The sequence below is a fragment of the Thermoascus crustaceus genome (assembly GCF_041956765.1).
Source record: "Thermoascus crustaceus strain CBS 181.67 unplaced genomic scaffold VTN00scaffold_1, whole genome shotgun sequence".
NCBI classification, from domain to species: domain Eukaryota; kingdom Fungi; phylum Ascomycota; class Eurotiomycetes; order Eurotiales; family Thermoascaceae; genus Thermoascus; species Thermoascus crustaceus.
The window spans coordinates 1,736,275-1,761,614 of record NW_027192527.1 but is presented as its reverse complement, the minus strand read 5'-3'; the positions used below and the strand labels follow the sequence as shown (position 1 = coordinate 1,761,614).

Below are 25,340 nucleotides of genomic sequence, written 5' to 3'. Positions count from 1 at the left end.
GCCCATAATCGTAACAAATCCGTTCTATCAACAAAAACACCTTCTCACGTAATAAAACAGAAACAAAGCCTTGAGATCGCCCAATGCTTCTTCCCCTGCTTCCCTCAACACCCCTTTCAACACCCCTTTAAATCGTCTCAACTTGTCAGGCACCACCACGCCTCGTCACCCTCGACCTCCCGCGAACAGCCATACTCCCATACTCCGCCTCTCGCTCCTGCCGTCGTCTTCTCGCCTCCTCGCTAGCAGCACCTTCCCCTGTCCCTGGCCCTGGCCCTGGCCCTGCTACCCCTGTTCTGGCCTCCCGCACCGCATCAGCACTCGCGCGCATCCGCTCCAACAACCCCGGCTCCAAGAACGGCTGCGGCACCCGCGACGCGTCGAACTCGATCACCACCGGCTCGTGTCTTCCTCGCCCCTGGGCTTGGGATTGGGCTTGGGGCTCCTTTTCTGCTGCCGTGGAGAAGGCCGGTCTGCGGATCTGGATCTGGGCCGGGACGGCGCTGGGGTTGAGGGTTTTGTGGACGCCGGAGGACGTAGAGCAGGGTGGGAGGAGGGTGCGTTTCGAGGGGATGAGGAGAGAGGAGCGTGGGCGGCTGGAACAACTACCACCACCACTACTGCTGCTGCTGGGTTCTGGTTGGAATTGGGATTCGGGTTGAGGTGAGGATGTCATTCGGAGTGGATGGATTGGAGATATTGTTCTGCGATGTTTGGAAGTTAGGCGGGTAAATAGGTAAATGGACGAGTGTTAGCTATTCGAGTTCAGATGGTCTTTCGACATTAGTTGTTATGCGATAAATACCAATGAAGGAATTTTTCTTTTTTGGCTTCAGATATAGAGGTTCATATTAGGTAGAGAACCTAAGGTAGGTAGATCAGTTTGAAGATCAGATCGGATCATGAGAGGCTGGCTGTTGGACGCGATCCGCTCCGTTGACGTGACGCCACTGATAAGCGCTGAGCATGTGACGTTATCTCTTATCGATATGGCGCGCGGTGGTGTCCTCGTTGCTTATCTTATCGGAGGGTCTACGTGACGAACAGGTCGCGAGATATCCATGTACAGCAATTTCCTGAACGAGGCAGACTTTCTACACCTTTATGGATATTAAATGTCATATGTAGATGGCTTCTTCACTCTCCAAGTTAAGTAGTACCAAGTAGAATCCATGCCTAATGTGCTTCTCTATCGGGAATGCCAAAAGCTCCCCGTTCCTCCCCAAACCATCAAATCACAGTTTAACCGAGCACGGCTGGTAAAGGTGACACGCATGGTCTTCGTCCGTCAAATAACCAGACTCCTCTTTCTTCTCGACCAGACAACTCTTATTGAATTCCTGCGTACTCTGACGCACATCCAGCGCCGGATTGAACTCAAAAAAATCTGCTGGCTTCAGCGAGACCGTGATGATCTCTACAGGCATGACAGGGAAGTCTTCGACCCGGGGATTATGTGTCATGCCAAACGTATGCCAGACGACAATATCCTGATTCCGCACATCCTCCTTCCGCGCAGCGTAGTCGGACACGCCGTCGATCTCCTCCAGGCTCTGGTTCGTCCACTTCCCGCCGGCCCAGAGGTCTCCGTCGCGGTAGCGCGTCACCCAGACGTGGTGTTCCGCGAAGCGGGCTCGTCGTCGGGTGACGGAGTTCTTACCCGCGAGGATCAGCTGTGACGGTTGAGGGGTGAGTTTGAACCCCACGGGGCTCCCAGAGATGCGGTTGAGTCTATTCTCATTGACGATCTTGAAGACACGGTTCTTTTCCGGGGCGGCGTCTGCAAAAGTTGACATCTCGAAGGGGCTTTTCACCAGTCTCCACGCGTTTCCGTATGGGTTTTCCTCGTCTGTTTCTGGGACAGGGACCGAGTCTTCCTGGATGAGAGTGTTCTCGCTTCCGTCAAGCATAGGGTCAATGCGGAGGCAGAATAGATGCTGGTGGTTCTGTGCCAGGACACCGGGGGAGACGATATTACCCCAGGGACTGCGTTTTTCTTGATCGATCAGCGATGTCGAAAGGATACCAGTGGCTCTTGTTTCGAAGTCGATGGTCCCGCTCTGTTGGAACATCCACGCAAAGATGTACTCGTAGTTCCCGACGGTGATGATGTTTTGGACGACCAGTGTTCGTCTGCGCGTGATTACAGCGACCGATGTCCGATGGTTGGTGTGCTTCCAGCCAATGCCAGTGTCCTGTTCGTGAAGACAAATCACGTTGGGCGCCTCGATTGGATCACCATTGGAATTGTTCATCCAGGCGCTGAAGTATTTTATGGCTCCCAGACAGTCGCAACCGAGCTTGAGGTTGTTTGAACAGCTTCCGGCGCCAAAGTCCCCAAAGTCGAAAGCTTGCTTTCTGTGATACGGTGCTCTTGGATCTTTTTGAGTACGAGTCAGTTTTCATGTATACATACTAGGGTCGATAAGGGACTCACCACCGTAGGGAACCGTCATCTCACTCATACTGAGACGATAGAACATCTTTCTACCGTCGTACCTCACGTCGTGGATAGTCATCCCCTCCCGATAGTTAAACCCGACTCGGAACCGCCATTTCTGCCACTGAACAAGATTCTCATCGGTGACAGTAAAACTTGGGCCCTCCGGTTGAACGACCCGCAGCGGCTTGAGGCCTTCCCTTACGGGCGCCTTGATCAGATCGGGATGATACTCGTTTTCGACGCAGTGCGCCAATGGTGCCTCAGGAGGGGCGGTGTCATGTCTCAGGCCGTCTTCCTCTCCGCCCGTCGCGAGGGTGTCCATCCGTACGGTCTTGTTTTGGAAGAGATCTAGGACCGGTGATATCGGGAGCGGGAATGCATACTGGTTGCTATCCGGATGGTTATGGGGTGCGCGAGCATAGAGCAGGGCTTGTATGTATTTGGGAGTTTCTAGATTGGAGTCCTTGTCCGCGCCGTAGGGCCAGGTATCGCACTGGATGACGACGTCTTCTGGGAGATGGAGTTTCTTGACAGATTCCACAACCCAGGGGTCTGTTAATATTTTCTTCCGACACTGACGTATTTCGTCTCTGTGGTTCATGTGCTTAGTTAATCCTGCAGTATAAAGTGTTCCACATCTACATACTCCTACAAAGTATGTAAGTAGTACCTAGTAGGTACGATGTTCCGATATAAATATCTCACCTATCTATGTTTGAATGCTGGCCCTTGCTTGCCTGCTCCAGGCCAACCTCTGTTCCCGTATCCAGACTCACAACGCTTTCAAATAGGTCCCGCCCATCATTTGTGGTGTAGATCACGGAAACCAAACGTGGTACATACGGCCTCGATTCCGGTGGGAACCCCGCGCTCTCAGCGTCCAGGTAGGGCAATAAAAGCGCCTTGGGCGGCTCATGGAGTGAAACGTGCTTGATCCACAACTGACAAGAAATATCCTTCTCCCTCTCCCGAACAGTCCTGGTCACGGTTTGAGACGCACTGCGTATTTCAGCTGAATTGAGGTTCTGAAGAGGATGCGGTCGGAAAGCTGGGTCCGCCATGTCTCTATCGTTGTAAGTCTCAGGATCAGGCACTGGAAGGTAGGTAGGTAGTAGGTAGGTAAGCTTATTTATTAACCCTGTCCCTAATGTTTGATATCAGCTTGAGGACATGATAAAATAAGTCAGAAATCTATCTGCCTGACCAGTTCGACAAACGCGGTTCTTCATCTGTATCTGTTCTCCGCAGTGGTCGCCTGAAGATGTACCTACCGTACTTAACCCGCGGTCCTTTCCCGATACAGTATTTCGGCGGACAACGCCTCGTAGGATGTCAGTACAGAACGTTAATCGCTTGTCATAGCTCCAGAAGCAACCGCAGAGTATCGAAATCAGCAGCAGCTCTGGTGTACACGAGTCGGTGGAGATGGTAGGACATGCTCGGGTGCTCGCATCGACTTACCAGAAAGGGTGCCCGACTTGTGTCCAAGGACCCTAGTCTCTCCCATCCTTATGCATGCGACCGTTGTATAAGCATCTGCGGAAACAGATCGTAGGCACCGACGATGGCGAAGAAGGAAAAAGAGTTTCGCATGAGATTTCTATCTGCTTTATTAAATAGTTTGGTCCGCTTGACTGCTCCAATACAAGCACGTAATGTTTGTCCCCTTTTTTATTACAACTTGGTAGATAGGGCAGAATCCACGTTGCAGGTGATAGAGGATCTAGCGAGTAGCGAATATAGGCCTGTGTATCAGTCTGATTCCGGAGCAAACCCAGGTCTCGGTATCTGGCATTCTATGGTCCATAATCGCCATATCCCACAGGGAATTTAGGTATTCAGAATAGTTCCTGTCTCCCTGCTGTCAGTGTCAAGCTTGTAAATTCAGACTTTACCACCGATGTCTGTTTGATCTACGAAGAACAACCGGCTATATTCCACCTTCGGCTGGTCACACAATGAACCTCGCATGGTTGACGCCAGTAATCTTCTAGCGGGGTACACATTCTCTTCTACACCCAAATAGAACAATTTCAATTCAACATCGCCTTCTGGACCTAGTCAACAAACTTTGCGCTACATTTAATAGACAGTCTTCGCGCCGTAGCAGCCCGCTTCTCGGAAAGGAGATAACAAAGAATGATAACAAGTCTAATAAGTTGCAATAACGATAGATAAATACAGTTGAATTTTAACCCAGAACAATTAACCCCCCATTAATACATAAACACATGCATATATAGGTTGATCGTGTATCAGAAGTTAGACGTATCACACAAGGGAAGAAGAACTGAGGGAAGATGTCGTGAATATATAGTGAAGAAGCGAAGAGTTGTACATGTCGGTCGTTATAAATCAAATACAAAAAAAAAAAATAAATAAAAAAATAAAAAAAAAACCGGGACGCCTTCGCTTTCTCCGACCCTGGAAGCCAGTGCTCGAGAGCGATCGATCCCGTGTGGGATGAAGAGCACGAAAAAGAAAAGACACATATGTCAAATAAGCACAACCACCTGAAGAGTCCTGATAGATACGAACACATGAAAAACGAAAGAGTAATCGTCACAAATACCGGTCTTTACGCAATTCCCTGTTCCAAGCCCTGCACCGCTGTATATGAGTAAGGGAAGTCAACAAGACCATCTAAGAGCCAGTTCAATGGGTCAAAGACTTCGTAGTTCGGTTCCATAAAACCTGTGATGGTGCTCGGCAGGCCACCAACTCCGTTGTTTACAGACGATGGTAGCCCAAGGTTGGCCTGCGGCAAGGGCGGAGCAGGAGCCAGACTGGGATCTCCGCCAGCAACTCCTGGAGTAGATGATGACGCGCGAGGCGGGGCGATGGACGACGCAGCAGAAGAATCTGCGGAGTCTGGGTTGGTCGGGTTCTTGAGGTACGCTACAAGAACATTAGGAGAAGCCTGGTGAAAAACAGGGATAGAGATCAACGTACCCTCGATGTTCCTTCCCTTCGTCTGTGCATCTTCTCTCCATCTCCATACGGAGTCAAAAACGAGCGACATGCTCATGCGACATCGCACTTTCAACTGCAATGAATTATCAACTTCCACGTTGTTTGTTGACCGCTGAATCGGAGTCCCGCCTAATCTCCACATCTGCGCTAGCACCTCTGCCAACCGTTCTGGGAGATCATTGTTGGAAACGGAGATTCCCCGAATCGCCCATATTGTCCGGTTGAAGAGGTTCTTGGAATACTCAATGTCGATATGCGCTGCAAAGAAGCTCTTACAGAGCTTCAAGAGAGTAAATCCACCAGCTAGCATCATCTGATAGACATAATATGGAGTGTAGGAGAGGACAGGACCAACATGCGTCTCGAGATTCAACGCGGCTTCCAGGAAGTTTGCTGTTGCAACATGCAAAGCGAGGAGGCGCTCGCGGTAGTTCTTAGCGGTCGGGTTGTCGAAGAATGCAGAGAGATGAAGATGGAGATTGGAAGCACGGAGATACAAGTCAGTGATTGCTGGTAGTGGTTAGCCTTATCTTCATTAATACAAAGCGCAATAGGTCATACAGTCATTCTCTGATCGAAGTTGGTCTTCAAGAGCATCAAAATCCCTTGACAGGAAAGATATTAACGTCGACCTTTCCTGGTCACTGGCCAGTCCGACAGGGTCCCGTCGATTGCTATAGAGTGTCTTGGTGATCTTGTCACAGAATTTCTCAATCTCTAGTCTGGGTTTGATGTCTGCTGGAAGTTTAAAATTGGTGTCCGTGGATTCACTCGAGGACAACGTCCAATCATACAGGGTTGAAGGTGGCTGCCCATAGCCAGTTGCGACCCTTCAAACAGAATTATTTTAAGCTCGTAGGTTCGTTCAAAATCATAATACAACTGGACTTACCTTTGGGCGACAATATTGCAAACAGCCCACGTCCTGACCTTGTCTCTCAACTCCGCTTCGATAAGCTCAACTCTAAACTTGCTAAAATCTTGGGCATGTGATGGCCGATGAAGGCCAAGTTGCATGGCAACTTGCATCATCATACCACACAGCATGAATGTTGGGTCCGTTGAAGTGCTGCTTGTCGGGAATGGCCATGTGCAGAGCAAACATAGAGCTTTAACGACATGGTAGCTCTGTGGGATATCTGCCAGCGTACTCCAGACCAGTCTTGTAACAGGGGCAGCCAGCGAATTTAACAGGTGAGGATCAGTCTGATACCGTCGAGCACCGACACTGATTATCGTCCAGAATAGCAACGGAGAAGCTGAATAATACTCGTCCGGAGATTGTTCACGATCGAGGAACGGTAGGAAAGGATGGTAGAATGTGAAGAAACTACTCTCAAGTCAGTTCTGCCTGCTGAGACGGAAATTGCGGGAATGCTTACAGATTGAATAATTCTGTCACCCTCTCTGTCACCACAATCACATCCTCAATCCTCTTGAACTGCTGGTTTCCATTTCTCAGGTAATTGGAGCTATCAAAGCCGGACCGCAGATCAAGTAGGGATGCGACAGCCTCACGTGAGCCCATGTACTGGTCCGCAGACATGCCAGACGGGGTCTGGTACACTCCAGCTGCGTTGCTCACGGGTGTCGAGATGGATGCACCGTCTTGCTTCCCGGGAGCGACCTGTGATTGCTGGAGGGCCTGCTGCTGTTGGTTCATGGCGGCATTTGCATTGGCGTTCGCAATCTGTTTTCTCAGCTCCACGATCTCCCGCTCCATTTCAGCATTTCGGCTGCGCTTCCCAATGCGCTTGAAGTTGGATTCGATTTTGCATTCGAGCTTGAGGCGGCGGCAGCGGGAACAGGTGGTGAAGGGTTCCTGGATGACATCGCATCGGAGCTGCAAGAGCAAATGGTCAGCAGGTCTTGCGACAGATCGTGGACAGTCCGAACGATGCTCTGGCCATCCTGATCGCTTCATCAAAAAGAGAAAAAAAGTACTCACCTTCTGCTGTCGACATTCATTGCAGGCGCGTTTCACAGGCTGGCGTTTCTTCTCTTCTTGCGGCTCTGCGGTCTCTTCGACGTCGTCGGTGCTCCCCGGGGAGCTGTCCATGCCGGCCACCGCGACATTTCGCTTCCTTGCAGGCCCCAGGCCGACAGCAGCTGCAACAGATGGATGGCTGACACCACTCCTTATCGGGCTCGCGACAGCAGCAGCATTGTTATTGCCCGCTGGCCCCAGATCCCCCTTCACCCCTCCGCCTCCGATCCCGCTCGACGCTCCCCCGAGAGACGCCACGCTGGGCGCGTTGTGATACGGACAATCGATAAACCTCGGACAAGGAAAAAGACGGCCCGATCGACGAGCAGGCGCAATGCTCTCCGTTCACGGCGCGCAGTGGGAGTGATCGCGTCCTCGGCCTCTCCAGAAAACAAGTCTTCGCTTCCTCCTCAGCACTTCACTCAATGACTCGCTCTGGCCCCAAGGTCTCAGGCCCCTCGATGGTGGATGAGTAACTGCCCGGGCGGTGGGGTGCCGCTTTCCGATCTCGCTCGCCCTTAGGGCACGTGAGTCTCGCCCGAGAACAGATGTCACGTGGACGCAGTCCGGGGACTTGGGGAAGTCCGGAGGGCCGGAGATCTACGGAGACATGGCGTTCTCCAGCAAGCAAGACCTATGTCAATCGAGTCAAAGACTGTACTAACTAATCCCCGTGGTATTTACATCATAGGGGCAGTCGGTTGGATAACAGAATTTTGCAGACCCGTCAATCATTTCGCCAACAGCAGCAGCAGGATTGGGGCTCATGTTTATGTTGGATCTGCCATCATGGCATTATAGGACAAGATGTGAATCACCCTTCCTTTTATCAAAGTCCCAGTCCCCTTCTAGTCCGACGAACTAGATACACCTGCAGAACAGCCAGTTCTGTTGCGACATTTTTCACAGGCTCTAGGGACCGGACGTACATGTACATAGTGGTGTGCAATGTGCACTCGCATTCCACACGCCAGGGGCTTAGCAGCGATCCATCCATCCGCCCCTAAGCCGCATAAAATGCGAGTCTTGATGGAGAATAAGGGGCTTATTACGCCGGGCTTTCCGTTGTAATTTTCTGTTATTCTGCCATCAAAGCTGTTAACCTGCAGCTCAATCTGGATTGTTTCCCAGAGCACGATATGCTGCTTGTTTCAGATTATTGAAATAGCTATAGAGCCAGCTCATCAGAGTGAGTCGCCTTGATTAACCGAACAGAAAAGGATATGGCTTCAAGGCTCGAACAGACCCCGTCGATGGGAAATGCTGTTGACGACACAGGTCCTCCTCCCCCTTACGAAGAACTCGAGCAGCTAACTTCGACGATTCCACCACTTGATCCGACGCCGGCCCAAGGAAATCACGCGGTGCAACCGTCACAAGAGATCGGTGTATCGTCCACCTCAAACTCTTAGCTGCGCTCGCGGATCTGCGAGACAGCATCAGCAACGATAATGCTCTGTTCGGTCTCGGGATTCCCGAGCGGATCACTTCGTCACAGACTTGATCATCAACAGAGAACGTGCTCGGACCAGGGAGAAACGCTGGGCTGTATATACGGCAAGGGTTGTCGACCGTTTCACTGTGTGGTTGCGTACCTGTATTCCGAAAACTGGCCCCGTTCCCACCGTCGAAGGTCTCTACCATACGTTCCCCAATGTTCGATTGGACTGGTCTCAAAAGACGATGCCACCCCTAGGTGAGTTGAGTGGTTAGTCCTTCAGTGGATTTATAAATTTCAAATACATTGTGTATGCATATGATTTGGTCATTTGTGGAGGATCCCGCACCTTCTCGCTAGCTGACATAGTCCTAAGTCATCGGGGGAACCTCAAATTTTTTCGGACCACTTATCTACTGTCGCCACAGATGCTGACATCTGTTCTTAAACGTTTTGATGGTGTGGCATGCCTACATGTTGAATCCTCGATGCTTCCTAGAAGACTGTGTTCGCAATGCAACGATGAGTTTCTGGTCAACCGGGCTCCCGTGGGGTGTCCTAAATTCTTGCATTGATGACAGGACCTTTGATTACGACCCAGGGGAAGACGCCAAGAGAGGTACTTCGAGGCTATGACTGGCCTTTGTTGGAATAATCTCCATGACCCTCCAACTAAGACTCTGGACTGTCCCAGTTGCTTAAGCCCAATACAGGTGCCTTGGACTGAGGGACAGATGGATCGCAACCTGGAAAAGGCATTTGAAAATTGTCTGGCTACGCAGACAAAGCCTTCCTTTTCCAGTGTTCGGCGTGCCGGTTCGCTATCGATCACGACAGGCTCAAGGTCTTAAAATTCAGGAAGGATGTAGAAGATCCTCTATTCCACCGCGGAGACAGGCGGGACATTCATCGACCACGTCGACAAAGTCGACGAGAACAAGCTCTCGGACAGCTTTGAGTACACGAGCAAAATGTACCAGAAACGCAAGATCTACAGCGAATGCACCTGTTGGTACTGTGAGGCGACGCGGGCACCGATTACCCGAGACGGTTTCTTCCACAAGAGCGGCTGCTGCAGCGGCCAACCTGCACGATAGGCCCGATGTCTCCTCGGATCCCGATAAGAACGCACACATCTCCGCCCACAACGTTGTACGCGCGCAGACCAGGGCATGGCCGGACCGGGGACGGCTCAAAGCCCTACAGCTGAGGACTCATTACGAGGCGGCCCGTCGCCGGGCGGAAAAGTGGAATCGTCGCAAGTCAGGAGGAGGCGCGCAGGGCGATGAAAAGAACCGTAATAATGCTATCATGGCTGGCGCAGCCATCGGTGCCTCCGCGGCAGTGGCATACGGGGCATGGGTGGTCGCACCTTACGAGATCATCCCCCCGGGCCCATACATGCACGACCCGAACATCCATCCGGATGCTTACGCTAACAATCCGGCGTGTAGGAATCTCCTACCTGGCGCTGAAGGTAACTGCATCGCAGGAACCTGTGGAGGTGCGGTAGCCGCCGGCAGTTGTGGACCTGGAGGAGCCTGCATCGCTGAAGCAATAGTGGGAGGAGGGGCCTGTTCCGGGGGAGGTGCAGGCGGCTGCGGACGAGGAGGAGGAGGCTGCGGTGATGGTGGTGGCTGTGGAGGTGGTTAGCCACACCAACCAACCTCCCATAGCGCTCATTTTTCCATATGGGATATAACCGTGCTTTGTTCGCTTTATTCTGAAACTGGCTCGAACCTGCAGGAGGAGGAGGCTGTTAAGAAAGCCCAAGCACATAGATCTCACCTCATGGCTTTACGTTAAGTTATACATTGCATCGGATGTGCATTCGTACAGTACCGTTATTTGTCGATACCCCCCTTTTTGGTTTTTACTCTCGCGTATTCCCCCTTCGATATATCCATTTACTTTCGGGTGCCTTTTTTTTCTTGGTCCACATGTACCTAATGAATATACTCCATGACCATATAATATACATTCCAGTTACCTAGATATAGTCGAATCTACCTATTTCGATATGTCTGCAGAAAATACAGTACATTGAATAAGACAAAAGCAAAAGGTCTTATTAACGTGAAGGACTACTGGACATCTCAGATACAGAAAGGTTTACCAATCAGGTTTCTGTAGCGAGTCATCTGTCGGGAATTATTAGTGGCAATGAGCAAAGCTCCATATCTCTCCAGCTAGAAGACAGACAAGACAAGATAGATGGAGGCCTTAAAGCTCTCTTAAGCGCACAGTGCACAGTTCACTGTTGAATGCTGCTCTCGTATAGCAGTAACGACAGCGTAAGGTGTCCCGGGTTTATTATTATGGATCAAAGAGCTCAACATCTTGCCAGCTACTGTTTCTACCTAAGGTCTACAAGCGGAGACGCTATGAAATGATAACTCTTTAAACTAACCCTGAAGGCGAGACTTGTTGAAAACAAAAATCTTGAGTGGCTGATTAAACAGACGATGACCTCTTGCTGTTTTCTGCTAGATTTACTAGATGCTACTTTACATATCTCTAGAAGGAATAATACCTGCTGCTGTTCGAGATGTTTTGTATATACAGTGGTGAATTCCTAAGGAAGAGTGAAACGGGATCTCTCATCAAGGTTAATTTCCAAAAGAAGCTAAATCGAGACGTGGAAAAATATAAAAGCACACGCATATATGCTCATGCAAGACCAACAAAGATTTCTCCTAGGGTATATATATGCTAGGCATTCGATCAAGCCGAAATCGCATACAAAATTCATGGAATAAAAACCCCCCAACAGAACCAAATCGAGAAGACCACAGATCGTTTCCATCGCAATTGCGGCAGTTACATCACGAAGCACTTACCTTGTCCTTTCCTTCGTCTCTCGTCAATGGTCCGTATGTTCCATTGCTCAATCCGTTCCCGCCAATCCTCTGGCTGCGCATCATGTGACGGTCTCGGGTCAATAGGATCTGTCGATATCCTAGCTGTAGAGCCCGGAACAGCCTCGTGGGCCAGTCCCATCGGCGATCGGATATCATGCGACCGCGATCGAGATCTCGCGAGTCCTTGAAACCCGGAACGAGATCGCGCACTAGGAATTGTCTCCAGACGACCGCTCCCAGATGGCTGGAAGCGGAGCTCCGGTGACGACATTGAAAATGAATGATAGCCTGCCAGGGAACCGTTTCCACCAAATCGAGCAGATAACCCATCCATCCGATCACTTGACAGCGATTGGCGGGCTACACCCTGAACAGGTAGAGGTGACGATGGCCGTGTACGTTGATTTTTTGGGGAGAGCAAACGAGCAGCGAAAGATCTGGTGCGATATTGAGATTTTCTCCTTTCCGGATTCGCGCTCTGAGGCACAGTTGGTGGTGGTGGTGGATTGGCGCTGAGATCAGAAGGTGGCTCTGAGTGGGAAGGGGGAGGAAGATGCGTTCGTCCTTGCAGAGCAATGTCGCTCGACTCTCTCGTTGAAGATCTCAAGAGACTGTCCATCGACGGCCCGGCCTGAGCCAACGTTGAGCTTGCTCCTTCAGCAACATGTCCAGGGGGAAGCGTGCGCTGTAGAGAGTATGATGAATGAACTTGAGGAATGTTGTCTGCAGTAGCCGGGACACTCGATGGCAAATTGTCCTGTACAGAGGACTGTGTCGAAATTTGCATGGTTCTTGTCTGAGCCTGTGCACCGGCACTAGGTGGGTTGATAGCAGGTGGTGGCTCTCTTCTCTTTTGAAGCACATTTCTTTGTCTGCCACTTTGTCCAACACTCCCTGTCTTTGATGATTCTCTCGAAGTTCTTCTCCTTCCTAGTGCAAGTCGAGAGCTGGAAACGGTGTTCATTCTCTCAACAACAGTATGCGATCGTGTCATCGCATCCTGTGCCATGGTGTCTAAGCGAGACGCGTGTGCTCGGCGGACTTGGGGAGGTACATCGCCCACCCTTTGAACAGGTTCTGTCATAGCGGGTAAGAGAAGTCTCCTGAGATCTTCGGGGAGAGGAGCGTCAGGTTCCCGCGTATAAGGAGGCGGGGGCGGAACCCAACCATCCGCATCACTTTCATGAGGTATCTGCTGCTCAGGCTCCGTGGTGTTTATAGTTCCGCGATAACGCGGGTTGTGTCTCCCACGACTTGCAGCAGCGGCTGTAGCAGCACGATGCAGTGTGTCACGAGATCGAGGCTGCGTATTGCTATAAGGGGAATCTAGAATATGAGCATTATCGCTCGAATCAATATCAACGGGAGAACTTGGTTGAGACCGACTGCCTCTTTGATTGTTTGACAGTAATTTCTGAGAGCTGCCGGTTGTGGTTGGGAACGATTCGCGAGCAGCATTCGCTTGTCGTTGGACGAGAGAATTTCGCGGCGATCCAATTACAGGACGACGTAATTGTGTCCTCCTTCTCTCTAATTCGACCTCGGTATCAAGACTCGGACTCTGCTCTCTGAGCGTTTTCGGTGCTGTTTCTCCTGCTTCGATGGTTATTTCATTTACTTCACCATCCTTTGTAGATCGCTCAAAGTCAAGAACAAGGATTCTGCCTCCATCAATTGGGACATTTTCTTCGCCCAAGGCCGAAGAATTGACGCCACCAGGAGCCACTGCAACCAGTCTATGGCGCCATAGGCCTTGATTCTTTGCTGACCGTGGTGGCAGGACCCAGCGTGCTGCCGCAATGCCCGGAATGTCGGTCACCTTATGTCCTGTGAGTAACATACTCGGTTGATTGATCATCCGCTGTAGTCTCTGGGAGTTGTCCTGCCCCCAAGCAGACAGTCCATCCCAACGACGGTCGACGAGAGCTTGGCTCGGATTCCGAGTTCCGTTTGTTTCCATCGTCGGGCTTGAGAGAGGGGCGATGTCAATTCGATCAGGTAAACCATATAGCCAGAGGCCGGAGTCCTGGAATCCCAGCACAACAAGCTCACCCCAGCTGTCTGCAGCTGGTATTGTAAGAGGTTTCGGTTCTTCTGATCCCTCACCGGGACCTGGACCAACAAAATACGTAACCCCTGTCCTTGCATTGTTGATCTTCACTGCTCTGAATGCCTTTATGTGTTTGTCATAGCCAATGACCCAACTTCCTTCTCCTTCTGCATGAAGCGGAAGCAAAGATACGTGACTGTAGCCTGGTATGATGTCAGGAAATAGTATCTGTGTCGTCCACATGCGACTTTGAGCATCTCGTGCGGTAGCATCGGCCGCAGTATCTGCGTAAAATGGTGCCGAAATGCTGACTATGTTAGTCCTGTTTACATCAGTAGACGATCCAAGTAGCATAGTACCGTCCGAAGAGAAAGAAATCGAATCGACACCGACGCATCGAACAGCTCTTCTTTCCGCTGTGGGGGCATTTTCTCCCAAAGCATATACTTCAATGCTGCCGTCGTACGCGATTGCCAGTACGCTACCGGTAGGAGAGAGAGTAAGGGCTCGCGGGATGTCATTCAGCAGGAGAGCCTGGATGTGCTTCGCTTCATCGTCTGAAAGACTGTAGATGTTCACCTGGTGTTTAGAGGAGATTACAGCCAGAAGCCTCCCATCATCCAGAATGGTAGCGCCCAACGGCCTTCTCAGAGTCTTCAGCTCATGCTTTACCGTGGCCGGATGAGATGTTAAGTCGACGACGAATATCCTTGAGGAGCTTATGCAAAGTAGCGTCTGCCCATTTGTAGAAAAGGAGAAGCGGAATGCCTCTCCGTGTGGGAATGCAGTAGATGAGCTCACGGAGGCAGATATGAGTTTGACAAGAGTTTTGCGGGGTCTGAGGAATACTTCGAACGCATTCCGTCTGATCTCGCATGCAAATCTACCTTTCAGGACAGGGAGGTCATCGACGCTCACTGAGCCAGAAATGATATCTCTGGTTAAGGAGAACGAAGGACAGCGAGACAAGTGGTAAGCGTAGAGCTGTGGTGAGTCCGACACTCGTCTCCACTCTCGATTCAGCAGGGCCAGAGACGCAAAAGAATTCGCATCAACAATGTAGAGAATGCTGCGTTTCCAATTCAGTGACAATTCAGATGGTCGGAGTAGCGCAGCAGCTAGGTACACTGCTAATGGAGGGACGCACGGATACGTAGCGACCTCCGGTGCGAAGGATAAAGACTCACTGTTCGATGACTTCAGAAGGTAAACGGCTGAAAGCAGAAACATCTGTCTGATCCTTCTCAGAGCCCACGTGTTGCTGGCCATGGGCTGTATCAACTGGCTCTATGTCACCGCAGGAGTGGATAGGTCGCTCAGCGCCAGCCTCGGCTTTGTCGCGCCCAGGCGACAAGCCAACATCCTGTTCCATGCCTGTCACGACGCAACTTTCCTACATCTGCTGCAGGTCGAGGCTATTTCGGTTCTGTTGTAAAAAGCTGGGAAGTCTCCAACAGGCGAACATGACGGCGTAGCGAGGTTGCCTCCTACTTGCAGGGCATGCAAAGAGGTAAGAGAAGCTTTGGGCCGCCGTTACAGCAGACGCAGGCGGAGGCGGCCCGTGGCTGTGTCCCGTCTCGATCTTCGCATGCGCAAAACAGCGTTCAGTCCGTTGCGCTCTGCAAATTACAAGACTCCGAGCAGATGTCTATGATCAAATTGATAAGTTCAGCATGTCGATGACGCCGAAGCCTGACCAGCGGCCGCATGGCGCTGCACGAGATACGCTCTTTGGACGAGGTACTGCTACCCGCTATTAATAGAGCAGCGCTGAGCCCGCCCACCAGGATGCCAGGCGGTGTGACACGTGCTCAAGTTTGATGACTAATATCTGACTAATATTTCCCCACGGTTTCCCCCGAGTCGGGATGTCGTATCAAGATAAAGATTGTGATAGGCTTCACGGCTTTGCTGCACGTCCTCGGAGACTATGAAACGGCAGGCTTATCCTCGGAGGATGAGCCTTTACGAAATACGTGTTACGCGACTGTTGTTGATCTGTTGAGACGGTTCCTTCACTCAATTTCGAGTTTCAATGGCCTAATGGCCTGCAATTCGTATTGCGGTCACTCCCGAAGCTGCTTGAGCGCTCGCGTGCAGCGATCGGTCTCTGGCTGGACTAACTCGGCATTTATCTCATATACTTCGCTGCTGAGTCTATGCTCGGATGCACTACAATATGCCACCACCCGCGACTGTTCAGAGCGGTACCGCTCCAAAGACTCAGCCTACCGGGTTCAACGCCGGTTCCCGGCCATACCGGTCACACAAAGTAAGAGCTTGCGATCTCTGTAGGAAGCGCAAGTCTCGATGCACTGTCGACATTCCGGGTCAATCATGCCTTTTGTGCCGGGTTCAGGGGGCCGATTGCCATTATCAGGAAGAAGGTCGTCAAGAATCCCCTGTATCCTGCGATGCTGAAGCAAAGAGATGGTCTATGGGGCAACCCGTCGCAGGCCAGAAGCGCAAAAGGACTCCGGAAGGAACACCAAGTCCTATTCAGGATGCAGCAGATTCTGCTTCTGATAATATCTCGAATCGGTCCCAGTATACAGCGACGGAAGGGAGGGAAAGCGAGTCCAGACGTCGCAGATTCGAAGATCCTAAAAATGAATCTGTTCTCATTGTTGGGCCAGTCGCGGCGGAAGATGCTCAGGTTATTGAGAAGTTTATGCCTCATGAGAAATCCAATAATAAGTCTCCTGAAGAGAAGAAGAAACCGTACAATGTCTACTCAAACGATCCTCGAAAACCGATCCTGTACACCACGGTCTCGAGACGGAGACAAGGTATGCGGGTCGGCAGTCCACCAGGGGAAAACCAAAAGGAGATTCTCGAACAGATTCTCGGACCGTTCAAGCAGGATCTTGTCAGAATGTAAGGAATGCCATCCCTCTTTCAGACCGTCCTTCTAACGCTCCCTGCTATCAGATTCCTGGATCGATTCAATCAATCATTTCCTATTTTTGACGGCGAAGCTTTCTGGGAGTCATATATATCGGAATCTGCGGACGACCCTCCAGCTGTCTTGGTGTGTCAGGTGTATGCAATGTCGTTAATTTACTGGAAACATACTCCCAAGCTCGCTCGCCATCCGAAGCCTGACGTACGATATGCCGTGAACCTAACTGTGGCGGCCCTTCACGAGGAGTTTTCAGCGCCTGGCTTGTCGACGATAAGTGCCGCTTTAGTTGACCTCACAGGGCGACCGATCTTCTCTATGACTGGAAATGCAATTAGTTGCGGCCGAACCGTCTCCCTTTCTCATTGTCTTGGTTTGAATCGCGATCCCAGCAACTGGAAAATTTCCCAACAAGAAAAGGACCAACGAATCCGATTGTGGTGGGGAGTCGTCATTCATGACCGCTGGTAGGTTTCGCCTTATTACTCTTAGACCTCTGTTCGCCGCTGACGCCATCGACAGGGGTAGTTTTGGACATGGAGTACCTCCGCAGATTGCGAAGAACCAATATGACGTTCCTCTTCCCACCATTGATATATTGGTCCCACCACATGACCGCAATCCCCAGCGTGTCAGGGCTGCGCACTGTCATATTGCGCTGTGTCGGTTGACCGAGATCCTGGGTGATTTGTTGCCTCTTGTCTACGGCCTTCAACAGAAATCAGAAAGAGAGACGTCCAAGAGGCTTAGGCATATACGTACCGACCTGGATATGTGGGAAGACTCACTGCCGGAGTGGCTGAAATCGCCGCGCAGCGGCTCGGAAACCCCTGTCTCCGGGTCAAGTAGTTTACAGCTGGGATTTCTTGCTTTGAAGATGCTTGTCTGCAGGGTTGAGCTACATGTAAGATGATTACTCCTCAAACTTGCGGGCCATTAGGCATCTAAACATCTGTTTGCTGACTTTACTGCAGGAAGTTAACAATTCAGACACTGACAATCCTGAGGCCCGCCGCTACTTTCAAACCGAATGCCGAAAAGCAGCAGAAGAAATCGTCCAATTCATATCGTCCCTGCAAAAAGTGAATTTCCATGAATTCTGGTTGCCGTGTATGTCAACCCCAATTGCATTCCATTTTTCTTAGAGATGAGGATCTAATGATCATTTCAGACAGCGCCTTCCATCTCACATCAACTGCAACTTTACTGGTCCGATGCGCTCTAGAGACTACCGACCCAGAGGTAGCCCGATCCTGCCTCGCGAACGTCGACCTCCTCCGGTCAATCCTTCGCCGCGTGAGGGATGACGAGGACTGGGACGTGGCTGATATGTGCCTCGACCACTGCGAACGGATCTTGATCAGGCACCCAGCGACAAACGGCAGTATAGCTTCAGGCGGCAACCCAGAAGAGCAAGTTGCCGGAACTACAGTTGATGATACCCCCGCATTGAACCCTGCTGCGATAGCACTGCCCGAGACACAGACACACAATGACATTGTGGATGATATGATGTCGATATCTGGTACCTTTGGAACCATGGACGGATTTCCCTTCGACATGACAGGGATTTGGGATGTTTCTGGGATCCAGAACGTGAATTTTACGTGAAATATGATGGATGGGTTATTATAGATGTAGTCAAATTTATGTACTGTACTTATGTATATATTGCTACAACATAGAGCCCATGGGCGTAATGATATACCAGCATGTTTGTTTTCTTTGTGGCGAGCCATACTTACGTTAGTGAGCTAGCTTCGGAATTTAATACTGTAAAGTATATAGATATACATATATATATATATTATGTCCATATTATTGACATTTACAAAATAATCACCGAGACTCCGCCATCCCTTGACGTTTCCTTTGCGATTATAACCTTCCATTCCAAAAACGTACCCTATATAGGCACCCCGACGATATCATCAATACAGATCAACTTATTTCCTCAAGTCAGATTTACGGATCAATTCCATGTTGAAGTGGTTCCTCGATCGAAATGCACTTGGCAATCTTCGTGCCTTGTTTTCCGCCCCCGCCCAAACAAGGCAGAGTCCTAATAATTAAGTTCTAAGTGCCATAAAAAAACTTGGAATAAGACTCCAGCGACGATGACCATAAAACCTGGACTCTGGAGCATCAATTTTGGTCAGATTCTTTGGGCTAAGGGACCAGCTACCGCGAAACAACCATCGCCTAAAAAATAAACCAAGGGATTATTATAAAATACACCTGAATTTAAAGAGATGTACTAACCTTTAAAATAAAAAGAAAATAACATAGTATCGGTATGCCTAGGTATCATAGCGGTCCCCCCACACCCGCTGGAACATGCTCTGCAGATTTCTCAGGAGGCATCAGATTCAAATCCAAAGGAGCAGCAGTTCCAGGAAGAAGAGAAGGACATTCTGATTCTCCTATGCTTCCTCCTCCAACAACAAAGTCCCTGAACCCTCACCGGAAGCCGGTGAGGAGGAGGAGGAGGAGGAGGAGGAGGACTTCGCTGCTTCCACGCCCGTTTCCACCTCTCCTCCCTCTACTACAGACGACCCGGACCTCCCCTCCTCCTCCCGTTCCGCAGCCGACGATCCAGTCTCCTCCTGTCCAGAGACTAGTACTCTCCTCCTCGGCCGCCCCGTCCTCTTCCCATCCTCGACGTGCTCCATCATGATGCGCGGGTCGACGGCGGGATCGAAGCCCCGTTCCCGCGCCTTCTTGAGCAGGTACTGCAGCGACCGCACCGGGATCTGGGTCGTCTGGCTGACTACGCTCTGTGGGATCCCGGCGGTCAGGAGGGCGAGGGCTTGGATGCGGACGGAGACGGGGTGAAATTTGGTAGGTGTTCCTCCGGGCATGGTGGGTTTGTTTTGGGGTTTGGGGTCCGCAGTTGATTGAGATGTGGTTTATTGTAGATGATCCTTTGTGTACTAGGTGTCCTGTACTAACTTCCAAAGATACCTCCTAGGTAGAGATTGGTGGATGGTGGGTATAATAAGGCTGGTAGGATATTAAGGTTTCAGAATTGCATTATGGAATTCTCGATATTCTAGAGAAGTATTTGATACATACATCGAAGAGAAAAGGAGAGGTCGGGGTGCAGTGGACTACAAGTACGTTTGGCACGGCCAACCCTACCCACTAGCGTTCACACCTTACCTAGGAACGTATGTAGGCAGTCAATCATTGATTATTCTAGACCGATTCGATTGTGAAGTTGGGCTCGCAGTTCCGGTTTTGAGACCGGCTATTTAGGGAATCATGTACACAACTCCTGAGGTTGTTGATGTCCTTAGGAATGATGCGGAAGGGTTCCGAGGTCCGATTTGACTGCCGACGATCCTCAACTACGTCAAACCCCGCGCAAAGGACGGGAAAACAGGTCGACTCACGAACAGAGCTGTATACCAGCGACCTACATAAGTCTATACATTTTATGGAGATTACTCTAAGCTTCTGGACGACCAATCTGCTGTTGGACAGGAGACATTAGAATTGTTTCTATGTTCTTGTTATACAAGGAACAGATCAATCAAAATCATGCGTTATTTTACAACCACCCTTAAATGCTAAGGTTATTCATGGAAAATGCGTAGTGACCCCATAGACCCAGAATGTAACGACGGGAAAACTTCAAGGTTCCGCCTGTATACCATCTTAAACCGAGGTCCCCTTGGAAAGTTGGAACGAGAAAAAGAGCATTTGAGAAGAGATGAGAAAATGAGGTCCGTAGCCATGTAGCCGACACAATGCAAGATGCCCAATCAATCATCTATTTCTTGGAGTCGCCACCAGCTCCGAAGAAACTCGTGAAGCCGCTCTTCATGCTCTTCATCTGCTCCTGGCGAGCCTTCTCTTCCTCGGCGGCCATCTCAGCCAGCCACTTCTCGCCGTTCTCACGGATCTCCTTCTCAATCATTTCGTAATTCTTCTGGCCCTGCTCACGGATCCGGTCCCAGAGCATCTTGCCCTGCTCCGCGCTGGCCGCACCAGTATCGCCGGCGGGCTTCAAGCCGAGAAGGGAGGCCAGACCACCAACTCCACTCTTGGGTCGCTTGGCTTGCTCCTCAGCAAGTTGTTTCTGGAACCTTTCACGCATTGCCTTCTCGCGCTTCGCGAATTCGATTGGGATGTTTGTGCCCTCGAAGGACTTCAGGACAGGGCGCACATCCTCGATGCCCATACCAGCCACGTACTCAAGGAAGGGGATCAGAGCAACCAACCCCTTGTCCTTGGGGTCACCCTGCCACTTGGGAAGTATGATAGCGTTCTCAGGCTGCAACCGCGCATGGGATTCTTGGGTGTCGATGAGGATAACCTTCGACAAGTCTCGGTTCAGGTACGACAGGTCCTATATAGAGTCAGTATCAAAAATCCGATACGTTCTTTCAGGATGCAAAAACATACCTTGATATACTCGCCGTCCTTGTACTTTGTCGCCTCTCTGAACAAAGGCCAGCGGATGATGCGGTACGGGTCGAGTTTCCGGAGAACCGGGTCTGCCATCATACTAGGAACACTCGTGAAGAGAACGAGTTCATAGTACTGGTTGAGGTAGCGAAGGAAGTAGTCCACTCCAGGACGCTTCGCGACACGCCACCCGTGCTCACGGCTCCATTCACTGTGCACCAGGAGATCCTCCAAGCTCAGCACCAGCGTGTAAGGCGGTCTCATGTTGGGGTCCTCATCTGGAAGCAGCTTCTGGAACGGTGGGTCCTTGTAGTAGCTGGTGATATCGTTTATACGAGCCTTGATGCGGTTATAGAAGAGACCAAAGCCCCATCCCGAAGGGGCATTTGGGTGAGCCTTTTCATCTTCTTCAGACTCCCAGTTGCGGCCGAGGTAGATTGTTCCCGAAATACCAACGAGGAAGAAAAGACCATACATCACTTTCGCCATCTGGGCCCGCCTGCGGTCGACAGACGAGACATAGCCATCCTTAGGGATGTCACCCCCATGACCGGCATCGTCGTAGTCTTCAGCTCGGGAAGGATCTTCGGTGAGGTTCAAAGGAGTCTGTCCGCGCTTTGGATTGCGAGCTGCTTCGAGTTCAGCAGCTAACGTCGAGGGGATACCCTGCGTAAGGTCCGGAAGAGGCCTCTGGGGTTGTTGTTGTTGTTGAGCTTCAGGCGCATCCTTGCCGCGCGCTGCGGTGTCGAACTCGGGCTGCTCGGAGATATCTGGCTGAGATCCTGGCTTTGCGGACGACACTTCACTCACTCCTGCACCAGCTCCCGCGGACTGTGGTGCCGTATTCTTCTGTGATTCTGCATTCGTCATGAACTCAGCTTGGTCCTCAGAATAGTCTAGCTGCCGCGGTTGACCCGCCGGCTGGTATGCCGAAGCCGGATCCTGTGTCGCCCTACCTGATGACTCGGGCTTCGAAGACTTGATAGAGTCGGGAAGCTTGTACGGTGTCTTGTTGGGCTTGTTGTTCTTCGCATACCACCGAGGGTGCTGGGCCGTGATGGGCAGGCGGATGGCGGAGGGGATATTTCGAGGCCTCACGAGAGGCAGAACGGCGCGGCTAAGCATGATTGAGAAATGGCATTTAAGGAAAGACAACAGAGATCTCAGGAGTCATGCTCCGCATGCATAGATATATGGGGACGAACGACAAGAGCACCCGCTCGTCGGACTGTCTGCTGTGGTGTCTGCTCTTCGTCCCTCGAAAAATGTTGGCGCAAGCTCCGGGAGGCGGCACGTGCACGCCGCGCAGCCCACGCATAAGAAGCGCCCCCGCGCGCTGTTCGCTCGCTTCTTCTCTTTTTCCTCATCAAGTTGAAAGTTGATATCCCAACCCAGAATTGAAATTTGACCCAACAGTCTCCTCTCCCATGAGTGCCGGGTTGTATTAGCTGGGGAGACCAATGAAGGTTCTTCTGTCCCACTCCCAAGAGCGCCAGCGAGGATCCCCTTGAGCTGCGTGCCCCGTTCGTGCGGACACAACCCTTTTCTTTGCTTTTCTCAGAGTCGCCACAGACACAGGTTAACTCACTTGCTCCTCCAGTATCTCTGTCAATGCAGTCATGAATAAAGATAATTCCAATTGTTAGCTTCTTTGCTCTTCCACAGTACTCTACCGTATCCTTAGACCACCATGATTGCCACTCTCTCGGAGGCCATGGAGAGGGTGAGCCTCCAGGCCCCTGGCGAAGAGAAGGAAAAGGAAGAACAGGGAAGAATCGCTCCCTTTCGCTTCTTCGACCTGCCGTCTGAGATTCGCCTCAAGATCTACTCGCTGGTCCTCTTTACTCCCCGGAGAAAAAATGCATCGCGCACCAACGGCAGTGTCGGTTCTTCCGCCAAAAACAAGCCCCTCGCTGCCGTCGGCCAGCGTGTCTCTCTTTTCCTTGCCTCGCGCCGCATCCACGATGAGGCCACCCACCTCTTCTACTCCGTCCAGACCTTTCGCGTCTTCCCAATCCAAGACTACTCGCGGCTTCCCACTGTCAGGGCCTTATCGCCGCGGTACAGGGCCGCGGTCTCGACGATAGAACTGATCCTTGGCTCCAGCTGGACGGCGCCGCCCAAGTCGTGGAGAGTCAACGACAGCCTTGGGTTGCAGGACATGGTGCGCGTGCGGACTCTAAAGGTCTTCGTGCAGTGCGACCCGTCTCACCCGGTGTTCGATGGGTTTCGCAAATCGCGTGACTTCTACACATGGTACGCGGGCAACCTGCTGCGCGAGATCTTGGAGAGACTGCCCAACCTGGTGCAGGTCGAGTTTGACGGCTGGCCGTCCGTCCAGAAATATGGGCCACTGATGAGTCGGCTGCTACTGGAAGTCAGGACGGCGGGGAAGAAGGTGCTGTGGGGTCCGGAGAGGGGCTGGTCGGATTTTGATGAGGACGACGATGATGTTGCTGTCGCGGATAGCAACAGTGCTGATAATCAGCTTCAGGAAGCACAGAATGGTGTTCAGATGCTGAAGATCTGACGATATATCCTCACGAAGACGTCGTTGATGATACGATGACAACATTATATATCCTTCTCGCGGCGTTCTCTAGTTGGGCTCTAAGGACTCCCACTCTTACTCAGGGTATTGTATCATACTGACTACTAGGTAATTCTTACAAGATACTCGTTTCTGTTGGTTGACAGCTTGATAGATATCTCCCTGGTAATTACGGCTTGTAGGATGATATACTTCTGTAGCGGCTTTGAGCTCAGCTTATACATGTCTCTTGCGATAGAGACAGCATTCCTTACGTCATTTCTTATCTGTAGGACAGATTTGCGCACTCCTCAGACCTTTAGCCTTACTGCGTCCGAAATCAAGCAGATTTTGTTTGATGATGATGGCATAACACCATGTACTTTCATCTCATATTCTTACAAGTACAGGAACTCCCAGGCCCGTTACTGTAGATCAAAAAATTAATTTGTCATCCATACGCCGTCTATAGCTCTTCGTCAATTTCCATGGCGCAAGTCCGGCCGCCTTTAGTAGTCGATTCCCTAGCCACCGAAGCCTCCTTGTCGATCATCTGCCGCGACACGGCGACAATGTTGTCCTCAATGAGTTCCTGGCTAACATCTTCGATGTCTGTAGGGATCTAGTCAGCATCTGCCACACAGGTAGAACGGGATGGAATAAGACGTACGCTTCTTGGGATCCACCTTGCCGACATATCTCGTCTTGAGCTGCTCCTTAGTCAGCTCTGTCTCCTCCTTGACTCGCTTCTCGTAGCCCTCAGCCAGCTCGACAAGTCGCTTCATCCGGTCGACGTTGCGCGACGCTTCCTCGCGGAAGTCGTTCATCTGCAGCGCCTCAGTCCACACATGCTTGTGCAGGTTCATCAGCATGTTCTCCTCCAGCCCGGTCTTGCGGTAGTTGATTGCGATGCTGTAGTAATGCCGGTTCAGGCCATGGATAAGGGCCTGGATGGACGGTTTGTTCAAGTGGCCAAGGTTAGACGTCGTCTGCCGGGGCTCCTGACCCATGACGACGGTCTGAGGTGCAATGAGTCGGAAGGCGTCGATGACGACCTTTCCCTTAACTGATTGGATAGGGTCCACGACCACAGCGACGGCACGTGGCGTGAGTTGCTCGAAGGACTGCTGGGTATTGATATCGACGGAGGACAGCCAGCAGCCGAAACCAGGGTGAGAGTGATACCAGCCTACAACGGTTTCCGATCTGAGAAACGTGCGCCGTTAGTACGATCAGATACGCGAATATGTAGGATCGGAGAGTAAACTCACCGTCCTGTTTGTCGCAGCATCTCCATCATCTTGGTCTGAAAGACGGGGTCGACAGCCTCAACGCTAACACCGGTACCACTCTGAGGCATAGCGAAGACATCCACCACTCGAACCGTATACTCGTCAACAAATTCACCCAGCATCAAACCCATGACTTCCATAGGCACACCCGCCCGACCATGTCTCAGCATCTTTAGCAGAGCCAATGAAGAGATGTGCACAGTTTCGGAGTTATCAATCAGGTTGGGGGTATCCTGGAAAGGTATCTCGTCAGCAACAACGCTTTGGATGACTCTCCACAAATCCTAAAATCGCCATGGAGAGGAAGCGGAGGAGAATAGTGCAGGTATCACGATAGATCAGGCGGGCAGAGGCAGAAGAGTGACGCAAAGGTTGACTTACAGCACCAGGCGCCGCGCTGCCAATGCCCATACCCTGGGCGGCTTGAAGCATCCGGTTGAAGCGCTCCATG

The 25,340-nt window shown here is 51.2% G+C and overlaps 10 protein-coding genes across 10 annotated transcripts; 3 read left to right on the top strand and 7 right to left on the bottom strand.

Annotated features, from left to right (window-relative positions):
- Positions 1-145: 145 nt before the first annotated feature.
- VTN00DRAFT_621 (uncharacterized protein) lies at positions 146-676 on the bottom strand (the record flags this gene model as incomplete). The annotated part of the gene is made up of 1 exon (XM_069432821.1): positions 146-676. One exon carries the CDS (start codon positions 674-676, stop codon positions 146-148), a length of 531 nt encoding a protein of 176 aa, XP_069291328.1.
- A 559-nt stretch (positions 677-1,235) lies between these two features.
- Positions 1,236-3,504, bottom strand: VTN00DRAFT_620 (uncharacterized protein; the record flags this gene model as incomplete). Its single annotated transcript, XM_069432810.1, has 3 exons — positions 1,236-2,380; positions 2,438-3,033; positions 3,149-3,504. 3 exons carry the CDS (start codon positions 3,502-3,504, stop codon positions 1,236-1,238), a joined length of 2,097 nt encoding a protein of 698 aa, XP_069291327.1.
- Positions 3,505-5,021: 1,517 nt separating this feature from the next.
- On the bottom strand, positions 5,022-7,475 carry VTN00DRAFT_619 (uncharacterized protein; the record flags this gene model as incomplete). The annotated part of the gene is made up of 6 exons (XM_069432798.1): positions 5,022-5,341; positions 5,396-5,926; positions 5,978-6,246; positions 6,309-6,746; positions 6,799-7,259; positions 7,365-7,475. 6 exons carry the CDS (start codon positions 7,473-7,475, stop codon positions 5,022-5,024), a joined length of 2,130 nt encoding a protein of 709 aa, XP_069291326.1.
- A 1,181-nt stretch (positions 7,476-8,656) lies between these two features.
- On the top strand, positions 8,657-10,494 carry VTN00DRAFT_618 (uncharacterized protein; the record flags this gene model as incomplete). Its single annotated transcript, XM_069432787.1, has 3 exons — positions 8,657-8,789; positions 8,902-9,111; positions 9,839-10,494. The coding sequence occupies 3 exons, from the start codon at positions 8,657-8,659 to the stop codon at positions 10,492-10,494; spliced, it is 999 nt and encodes a 332-aa protein (XP_069291325.1).
- A 1,167-nt stretch (positions 10,495-11,661) lies between these two features.
- On the bottom strand, positions 11,662-15,124 carry VTN00DRAFT_617 (uncharacterized protein; the record flags this gene model as incomplete). The annotated part of the gene is made up of 2 exons (XM_069432776.1): positions 11,662-14,821; positions 14,940-15,124. 2 exons carry the CDS (start codon positions 15,122-15,124, stop codon positions 11,662-11,664), a joined length of 3,345 nt encoding a protein of 1,114 aa, XP_069291324.1.
- Positions 15,125-15,931: 807 nt separating this feature from the next.
- On the top strand, positions 15,932-18,265 carry VTN00DRAFT_616 (uncharacterized protein; the record flags this gene model as incomplete). Its single annotated transcript, XM_069432765.1, has 5 exons — positions 15,932-16,629; positions 16,684-17,121; positions 17,177-17,558; positions 17,629-17,764; positions 17,826-18,265. 5 exons carry the CDS (start codon positions 15,932-15,934, stop codon positions 18,263-18,265), a joined length of 2,094 nt encoding a protein of 697 aa, XP_069291323.1.
- Positions 18,266-19,077: 812 nt separating this feature from the next.
- On the bottom strand, positions 19,078-19,515 carry VTN00DRAFT_615 (uncharacterized protein; the record flags this gene model as incomplete). The annotated part of the gene is made up of 1 exon (XM_069432754.1): positions 19,078-19,515. One exon carries the CDS (start codon positions 19,513-19,515, stop codon positions 19,078-19,080), a length of 438 nt encoding a protein of 145 aa, XP_069291322.1.
- A 914-nt stretch (positions 19,516-20,429) lies between these two features.
- On the bottom strand, positions 20,430-22,192 carry VTN00DRAFT_614 (uncharacterized protein; the record flags this gene model as incomplete). The annotated part of the gene is made up of 3 exons (XM_069432743.1): positions 20,430-21,008; positions 21,065-21,924; positions 22,024-22,192. The coding sequence occupies 3 exons, from the start codon at positions 22,190-22,192 to the stop codon at positions 20,430-20,432; spliced, it is 1,608 nt and encodes a 535-aa protein (XP_069291321.1).
- Positions 22,193-22,757: 565 nt separating this feature from the next.
- Positions 22,758-23,597, top strand: VTN00DRAFT_613 (uncharacterized protein; the record flags this gene model as incomplete). Its single annotated transcript, XM_069432732.1, has 1 exon — positions 22,758-23,597. One exon carries the CDS (start codon positions 22,758-22,760, stop codon positions 23,595-23,597), a length of 840 nt encoding a protein of 279 aa, XP_069291320.1.
- A 466-nt stretch (positions 23,598-24,063) lies between these two features.
- Positions 24,064-25,339, bottom strand: VTN00DRAFT_612 (uncharacterized protein; the record flags this gene model as incomplete). The annotated part of the gene is made up of 4 exons (XM_069432721.1): positions 24,064-24,209; positions 24,268-24,803; positions 24,869-25,122; positions 25,271-25,339. 4 exons carry the CDS (start codon positions 25,337-25,339, stop codon positions 24,064-24,066), a joined length of 1,005 nt encoding a protein of 334 aa, XP_069291319.1.
- Position 25,340: the final 1 nt, after the last annotated feature.